The sequence below is a fragment of the Ursus maritimus genome, unplaced genomic scaffold (assembly GCF_017311325.1).
Source record: "Ursus maritimus isolate PB19 unplaced genomic scaffold, ASM1731132v1 scaffold_24, whole genome shotgun sequence".
Classification (NCBI taxonomy): Eukaryota; Metazoa; Chordata; class Mammalia; order Carnivora; family Ursidae; genus Ursus; species Ursus maritimus.
This window is the reverse complement of record NW_024424897.1, coordinates 8,655,929-8,665,166: the sequence shown is the minus strand read 5'-3', so window position 1 is coordinate 8,665,166 and position 9,238 is coordinate 8,655,929. Positions and strand designations below refer to the sequence as shown.

The 9,238-nt window shown below is 54.6% G+C and overlaps 1 protein-coding gene across 1 annotated transcript in view; it reads left to right on the top strand.

Moving 5' to 3' along the window:
- Positions 1 to 7,538: 7,538 nt before the first annotated feature.
- Positions 7,539 to 9,238, top strand: part of LOC121104967 (transcription factor SOX-9-like) — a 3,900-nt gene continuing 2,200 nt past the window's right edge. The window contains 4 exon segments of the mRNA XM_040640319.1: positions 7,539 to 7,596; positions 7,599 to 7,625; positions 7,628 to 7,967; positions 8,962 to 9,215. Coding sequence (XP_040496253.1) covers positions 7,539 to 7,596; positions 7,599 to 7,625; positions 7,628 to 7,967; positions 8,962 to 9,215 — 679 coding nt within the window.

Genomic DNA, 9,238 nt, shown 5'->3' with positions numbered 1-9,238 from the left:
AGCTAATGAAACTACTGAAGTTGGCTGAAGCGGTTCGGGACCCCCTAGCTGAGGCAGGTGAGCCTGGAGGCCAGTACTGCCCACCCATTACACCCTAAAACCCTGCTTTCCTCAGACCTAAGTTCCTGGAGGAGCATCAGAATCCAGAGAACACTCCTAAGTGCCAGGAAAATAAAAGCAAGTAGGTGACTTTTGCTTTAGGCAGAATCTGGAGGGAAAAGATCTGGAGCCCCACAAAACCCCACCTCCCTGGGCCTCTTCCGGAACCACAATGTTCAAGCCACTCAGCGTTTGGCCAATGCCCTCTCTCTCCCTCAGAAAGATTTCTTTGCTCCTGGAAAATCATCTGGAAACTGTCATCACCACTTGTGCTGGTTGGCAGATGTCCCCCAAAGAGAGAGTAAGACGTACCACACACCTACAAGGCATTTCTGGGCTTGGACCAAGAAAGGGAGGGCGTGGAGGTGGGAGGCGACGGTTCAGGAAGAGTAGCCTGCATGTCACCAGCGGTGGAAGAAGGGGTGACTTCTGGGGCCCAGGAAGGGATGGAAGACATTTGCCACTGAGCCAGGTGCGCCGGACCACTCGGCCCTCCTGCCTTCCCTCTGCCTCTGATGGAGGCCAAGGATGGGAGGCGGCTCTCTGCGATTCACACTCTTTCAGACAGGAAAAAGAAATCCACAGTAAGGCAGAGAAAGGGGTCTCAGAACACAAATGCCCGGGGCAGAATGGGGTAGGGGGCTGAAGGGGCGGAATCCACCCACAACTGTGCTCCATCATCGAGAGCCTGGGAGCCAACGCTCAGCCCATCCATCCTGCTGCTGCAGGTCCTGCACAGCCTCCTGGGGTCACCCAGCCCTCAAAATCTGCAAGCACCTGCTGCCACATACCTCATGCCTTTATCATAGTTGAGGTTGAAGGAAAACTTTGGGTCTGGGCTCCCTTGGGGAATGCAGACTTTGTCATGAGGACCCAGGGAGGGACCCTGGAGGCAGAGGGGTGTCGGTGAATGCCTGGGGACAGTGTCTGTGCAAGACCACCCCAGGGTCCTTCCTTAGCTGCCGAGATAGCAACCAGCCAGACATCACCTTTTCTCCTAGTTGCTGAGGGAGCTAGTCACCTCCGTAGATGTCCTCCATTACCAAGACAGTAGGTAGGAGGAAAGACGACTTCCCTTTAGGGACCCTCTGAGACTTTACCTTCTCTTTTAAAGAATAATAAATGCTCTGATGATTGAATCTATGGAGACCTTATCCTAATTTATAGCAGAACTGCTTATTTGTCTCTGACTTTTGCACGTGGATATTCAGGCACACGAGGGTAAAAGACAGTCCACGCCAACCCAAGCTGACAATTGTGTGAACTTCGGAGCACCCCAAAGGGAAGGCCGCTTCTGCAAACAGCCCATACCTCGTCCAGACTTGTGCTCTTTGGGCCTTCCCTTGCGTTTTCAACCAATCCTGGAAACTGGGGAGAAGGAGGGTTCCAGTGCTAGGACTTGGTGTGAAAACAAACAATCTGCCCCTTTGCATAAGATGTTAAGACATTGTGTTCAAAGATAGTAACAGGAAGCTGTGAGATTTTCCTGGAGATTTGGGAGGAAGGAACAAACAAAAAACTGTCCCTCTCTTCTTTGCCTGGCAAATGTCATTCTCATTTAAAAAGGAAAAAAAAATGGGGAGAGAAGTAACAGAGGGGGAAAAAAGCATTTAAGACTCCACTTACAATTTTACATCAGTGAAAGTGTCTTGGGAGAAAGATGTTAAAGAAAAAGAGGAGAATGCAGGGAAGGGGCCTGCTTTCGAAAATTCCTGATCTGCCTGTTCAAAGCTGAGACAGTACCAGAGACAGCTCTGGCTTCCCCTTCAAACAAACCCGGAATGGAATCCTGTACTAACACTGTCTCCAATGAGCTTGAACGGACAACTAATGCGCACCAAGAAATTAATTTGAAATAAACAATGATATGGTAGGCAGCCCAGGGTCCGAGTTCCACCGCGACGCCCACTTTCCAAGCCCCCGGGCCATTCTCCCTGGCTCGGGATCAGCCAACCTCCTGGTAATTTTGTGACGTCCGATCCAAGAACCCTCCGCAGACAGAGCCTCGCGTTAAGACGTCCTCTCCAGGAAACTCAAAGTTGGGGCTGACTTAGGGCCTCAGCACTCCCGGTTCCCCGGGGCAGAAGGCCACTGCCACCGGACCTCCCACCCGAAGTCAGGCAACCCAGCTGTGCGCTCACGTTTCTCCAAATCCGAGGCCAGCTCGCAGCTTCCAGAACACTCGGGTTTGGCCCCGTGAATGTATAGGTTCAGATAAACCAGAGATGCGTTCTCCTTGCGGGAGCACGAGAGGCCCAGGTAAGAAGAAAGGCTTGCAAGAAAGTCACAAGATAATTCGTCTATAATTCTGACAGTTACGTTTTAGGTGTATACTAATAGCATTCTCCCTGTTCCGTGGTTTGATGGAAAAAATTCTCTGCTTAATAAAGACCCTGACATAATAACCCACCTTACAGGGACGTCTTAGTGGGAGTAGCTGGTTATAATCCTTCAGCCTGAGATGGAAGTCCCCGCTATACAGCCAGTCCACCCGGGAGAATCACACAAAACGGTTGTGAGAATCTCGCTCTTGCTTCTGCCAGTGTCCTCCCTGGGACTGAATGCCCCTAAACCAAAAGGGGACGCGAGGGGAGGAAGAGGCGCAGGTGCGAAGCCAGAGAACTGCAGGAGGAAGCTCTTGGTGCGAAGGGAGCCCAGTGGACAGTGGAACCGCTGCGAATGGGAGCATCGCTGCGTTGAACTCTTACTTTATTTATATATTTAGATCAGCAAGGACAAAAAGCACCTTTAAGTGAAAATCTGAAAGATTTTTAAAGAATTGGAGAAGAAAAAAATAAAAACTTGGCCTAAGGAAATTTCCAGGCCGTTCTAGGGTGCTTTGAGGGAATCCGAATGGCGGCTGCGCTCCTGACCCTGGATCTAAAGATATACATTTTCAGAAAAGGAAGGGGGGACACACACACACACACACACACACACACACACACACACACACACGTTCCCTTTGGAAGCCCAGTCCCTTTGGAACTGGGACTTCCCTGCCATTCCCCTCCCCCTTCCCCTCTGCTAGTCAGGTCCGGGTGAGACCAGCTCCTCCACCCTCGTCTGGCTCTGGAACGCACCGAGGCACCCCGCTGGGCCCACCACCCAGCCACCGGCCAAACCCGGCCAGGTCACTGGAGCACTTTGCAGATTCACGCCTCCCTCACCAGCACCTCCCGTCCACCTCATTCCTCTTTCTGGTAGAAAACAGAAAAGGGAAGAAAACGGAAGAAAGCCCTTTTTGGCCTACAGTTTCCAGGGGATGCCGGGACTCTACGGTCCTAGGTGACACGTGTCGGATAATCTCCCAAGTAGGGCGCCCGTTTGGGAAGAAAATCCACATGAAGGACTATACAGTCACGTGCGTTTACGGACCTGTTGCTGGGAGTTCTGGAGGCCTGCGATGGGTCCCACCCACTGGGGCAAAATGTCCAAAGGTCGCCTTGATTCGGCTTTCCACAGATATCTACTGCGCGCTACGAAGCGACCTGGCATTTTCCTTTCCCTTGTGCTGTTGCTGTCCAGTCCCATAGCCCGTCTGAGACAGGGTTTACCAAGACGCCTCTCCCCAAAGACCGGTGTCCGGTCTGAAGAGCGACCGGCAAAACGCAGCTTTGCCTAGCCGGGTGAAAATTACGATTACCGAGGAGCGGCTGGGGCGCGAGGGACCAAGGGTCCCCCAGAAAGGGGTCTTTACCTCGAGGGAACCGGGCCCCAGGGTTGCAGAGAAGGGATATCCACTTCTGAGCACCTCTATAGAGGACATTGCCCAGGCTGAGATATGCTGCTCAAGCCAACCGAATTCTTCTGGGACATACGCCCTGCTGAAAACGGATTTAGACACGCTCCCACTTTTGCTTAGAAATTTTTTGGAGAGGGAGGTTATGGTCCCTAATTCCCTAATTCCCCAGGTAAAGGGAACCCCACATTCGCCACACCTTCCACCTCCGTCCGGAGACGGAAACCACCCCCGCCCGTGCGGTGTGTCACCACCGCCCCACAGGAGATCCACAGAAACTCGCTGTAAGCCAGCATCTCTGGGCTCCGGACTCGGCGCCCGCGTAGACGCGGAGAGGAACTTGGCGGCCCAGGCTAGGAAATTGAACCCGGCGCCGGCCCCAGTCGCTGAAAGGGGGGAGAGGGGTGCTCCGGCCTCGATTTCCCGAGGTCGCAGAATCTGCTTCACCTCAAGTCCGCTCCCGGAGGCAGACCTCGCGAGCGCTTGCTTCAGAGCAGGACCGGAATGCACCGCAAGACCGGTGAAGTGCCTCCGTTGCCGCCCTCGGACCTGCGCCTTTCCCTTCCTACATCCCCACCAGCATGAGGAGCCCAAGCGTTTGGCTCTGTGCAGAATACTCTGGCTAAAACTGGGCCAACGCCGCTTTCCCGATCTGTAACCTGAACACTGAGAATGGGTTCCTTTCCCTCTGGCTTTCTCTGACACGGTGCTCTGGTCGTGGACCGCGGAGGCGTCTTCCTGGGGCAAGGAGAAGCGGTCAGGGGCTACCGAGAAATTCACAACGAACGGAACTCCAGAGTGGGGTGGGGGAGTTGGCACTGGAGCCCCTACAGAAATACAGGACTAATCAACGGTGTCCACGACTCAGACTTGGCTGGTCCGCACACCGATCAGAGGGCAATGTCTGGTATCTGGGAGACAGGGTCCTTCTCTGGACCGGATCTCCCGGGTTCGTGCAGACCTAGAAACGTCAGGCATCTTGAACCCTCTTTTCTTGCCCCCAATAGACACACACGCCTCCCAGTTCCTCTAACTGGCTGCCCAGAGGTGAATCCAAACGGTAGGAAATATCGAGTAGGAATTTCTGCAGAGATAAATCTCAGCAGCAAAAAGTCCTGACTGAGTGGAGCACACCACCACCACCCCCCCACCACCACAGCTTTCCTGCAGTTTCTGTGAGTTAAACAGTTTCTGGGCTTTTGGCGCCCTCTCTGGATGCAGCTGAAAATTGCACCTTTAAAAGTCAGCTGATTGTTTATCAGTTTTCAAGATTCAAGAATACAAAGTGTATCTAACGAACCTGTACAAAACACTGTAAATTTATGATTTAAAATTCTATACTACATACCTCTACCACATAATTACATTAAACATATATCTATGTGTACGGATTTATCTTGACAAATATTTAGAGAAAACTCCAAAATATCTAAAGTCACAGTCTTCAGTGCTTTTAAGCCAGTCAACACGAGAATTACAATAAATGCAACTAAATACAGACGCCTTGGTTAAAATTTCTGCCCGAAGTTCTGGTCTCTGAGTGTCCTCCTGGGTCAGGTGCCTACGAATCGCACAGTTATACCCACAAATGTCCCCTCCCCACGACACAGAAATCAGTTGATACTACGCGGGACTCTTTCTCCTAAGAAAGGACGATGTTGTTCTAATACTTTCCCAGCGTAATCACGGAGCCATGAATACATGGCTATTGTATGGAGGTCTCTAAAACTTGTAAACAAGCTATAGGGTACTATAGACATCCTCTGTGAGGGAGCTACATTCGTTTAAAAGTAAATAGTATTTAACTGTATTGCAACTTATTACCTTCTGAAGAGTTCCGTTTCCTATAAGAACGTCGACTTCTTCAGAAGAAAATGAAGCGAGATTTAAAAAAAAATCTTCCAGGAAAACATTTCTTTTAAATCTTGCAATGGTGTCCGCAATGTCAATTAAAAATGAACAAGTCTTTGCTATGATGCGGGCGTGCACCATAACAATAATTTCACGAAACCGACTTCTGGGAGAGCCGAAAGGGGAAGTTTAAAATCAGGAGAGATTTCCACGAGTTGTGCGTTTATTTGTGATTCTGAAGACATGCAACCCGCAGGAGCCTAGGATTTTTCTTCTCTTCCAGAACTGATACCTAACCGGGCACTAAAGGCTGTTGGTGCAAACACAAAGGTTGTACTCAAATCACACTAGAGATACATCAGAGACACCCACAATCCCTCCCCCAGAACTCCAGCCTTCTGCGAGTCGGAGAAGGACCCGACTACAGTCAGGAGACAGGAGCGTCACCCCTCCAGGTGTTTTGTAAAGGAGGGCGAAAACAGGCGAGCTGCACGACTCCGCAAAGTGCAGTGTTTTGTCTGCGGTGGTGATGTGTTTGGCTTTACAAACCAAGTGACCGGCCTCAGCCTCTCCGGCCCGGTACGGCCACATTCGCAAAGTTCGATCTCTCAAAGCCAGAGCAGTTTGCAAGCTCTTTCCAGTAGCAACCCTGCTGACGTTTGGACTCGCCCAGGAGCTGAAAAGAGAAACGTCAAAAGCATTGCCTGTCACTGAGCAGTGTCGCGGGGTGGGGACTTGGGGGGCTGGAGAAGGACTTGTCAGAGTTCAAGGTCGCTGTGGCGCGGACGGCTCCACCGAGCGCAGGGCTACTGCGGCGCCGCCGCCGCCACCGCCAGCCTTCGCCGGGACTTGGCTTTGGTTTTCTTGATTCCCTTTGCAAGAGCGCAGCAGAATCCCGACCAGCCGCACCAGCCCCGGCGAACCAGAGCATGTTAATCTATTTATATGGATTATTACAGAGTAACAGCGGGCGTTGAGTCACCAAAACATTGCTTCAAAAGACCATTTCTAAGCACTTTCGGAGGAGGCAGGCTCTAGGAGCATAAACTGGGCTACGCGTTAAAGAGCGACTGCTTTTCGAATGCTACAAACTCCAGCTAAGTCTCCGGGACCGCGCAGAAAACAGTGAAAAGAAACGCTTGGGGGTGGGCAGATCTAGTCTAGACACACAAGCGCGCGCACACACACACACACACACACACAGGCACGCAAAATTCGTGCGGAGACGGCCCAAACTTCTGACATTACGAGAGACGGCAAACTTACACTTGGACGTCCCGGGTCCCCGCCTTCCCCGCTGCACCCCCACGCCAAACCAGAGGCAGCGCTCCCTCCCCGCTCTCCCTCCCCTCTCGTCACCCAAGCCCAGTGCCACAATCCTCCTCCCCGCAAAATCCAGTCCAATCAGCTCGCCGCCCCTGAAATTGTGATTGTGTGGCCGTCTAAGGTGAGGAGCAGTAGTTTATTAAAGCCCCAGGGCTGGGAGCTGCGGAGCTGAGGGAGCTTGAAACTCACTGGAAACTTCAGTGGCGCCGCGACCTTGCCAGTTCCTCCAGGAACTTTTCTTTGCAGGAGGAGAAGAGAAGGGTGCGAGCGCCTTTGCTCTCTTTCTTCCCCTCTTCCTTCTCTCCAACTCGCCTTCCCACTTGGAGCGAGCAGCTGCGGGCTGGCCACCGCGCGCCTTCCCGAGTGCTCGCCGCCGCAGCCGGGTGACGCGCCAGGCTCCCCGGGAGCCGCTCGCTCCGCGTCCGGGCAGCCGAGGGGAGAGGAGCCCGCGCCTCGAGTCCCCGAGCCGCCGCGGCTTCTCGCCTTTCCCGGCCACCCGCCCCCTGCCCCGGGCCCGCGTATGAATCTCCTGGACCCCTTCATGAAGATGACCGACGAGCAGGAGAAGGGCCTGTCCGGCGCCCCAGCCCCACCATGTCCGAGGACTCCCGGGCTCGCCCTGCCCTTCGGGCTCCGGCTCGGACACCGAGAACACGCGGCCCCAGGAGAACACGTTCCCCAAGGGCGAGCCGGACCTGAAGAAGGAGAGCGAGGAGGACAAGTTCCCCGTGTGCATCCGCGAGGCGGTCAGCCAGGTGCTCAAGGGCTACGACTGGACGCTGGTACCCATGCCGGTGCGCGTCAACGGCTCGAGCAAGAACAAGCCGCACGTCAAGAGGCCCATGAACGCCTTCATGGTGTGGGCGCAGGCGGCGCGCAGGAAGCTCGCCGACCAGTACCCGCACCTGCACAACGCCGAACTCAGCAAGACGCTGGGCAAGCTCTGGAGGTAGGGCCGGCGCGGCAGGGTGGGCTCCGCGGTGGCGGGGGGCGCTGGCCAGGACACTCTCTCGCGCCCCGCCTCCCAGCAGGAGGGAGTTGCCGGTCCCGGAGCCGGCGGGAGGCGGCGGCGGGGGGCAACGGGGAGCTGAGTGGGGGAGGAGACGAAGTGTAACTTGGCTCAAAGTTTGACAAAGTTCTTGGATTGCTCTCTGGGGGGGAAAGGAAGGGAGGCGGAGGGGGGAGAAGGGGACAGAGAGAGCCAGAGGGTGGGAGAAGACTTGTGGGAGACACGGTGGGAGGGGGCTGCCAGCCCTATCTCCCGTCGCTGTGAAGTTCGATCCCAAGTGGGGGTTGGGTGGGAAGTGAAGTTTGCCCCTCTCTCGCTCAACGGCGCTCTCTCGTGTAGACCTACAAACCAAGGAGGTGGGATGGAAGCGGGGGGGGGGGACATCAAGGCCAGAGAAGACTCCTGGCAGGAATGGGGGGGCTGCTGGAAATAGGTGGACACGGTTGGGGGGGTGCGGGAGCTCCTCGCAGATTAAGTGGGTTTTCGGAAAGCTTCTAAGGGTGTTGGGGGCGGGGGGGGGGCGTTATAACTACAGTAGCAAAGGCACTTAGAGCCGAAGCAGCGGAGAGCTATTTTCATCTCCAGGGTTTTCCAAAATAGAAGGAGCGAGGGCGGGGCGGGGAGTGACCGCTCAGGTTGGACTAAAAGAACCGAGATTTATTTTTCCATTTTCCCCCCTTCTTTTCTTACTTTCTTTCTTTTCTTTCTTTTTTCTTTCTTTCTTTCTTTCCTTCTTTCCTCCTTTCCTTCTTTCTCGCTTTTAAGAAAATTATGAGCTGCAGCAGTGGCTGGAAAGCAGGGAGGAGGGAGGAAGAGTTGTGTGTGCGAGGAAGCCGAGTGGTCGGGGTCACCTCCCCCTCCCGCCGATCTGACAGCTCAGCCGGTTTCACAGAACCCCCTCTGTTTCTCTCTGCGCCCCCTCCCCCGCCCCCAGACTGCTGAACGAGAGCGAGAAGCGGCCCTTCGTGGAGGAGGCGGAGCGGCTGCGCGTGCAGCACAAGAAGGACCACCCGGATTACAAGTACCAGCCGCGGCGGAGGAAGTCGGTGAAGAACGGCCAGGCGGAGGCCGAGGAGGCCACGGAGCAGACGCACATCTCCCCCAACGCCATCTTCAAGGCGTTGCAGGCCGACTCGCCGCACTCCTCCTCCGGCATGAGCGAGGTGCACTCCCCCGGGGAGCACTCTGGTGAGTCCTCCCCCACAGCCCCA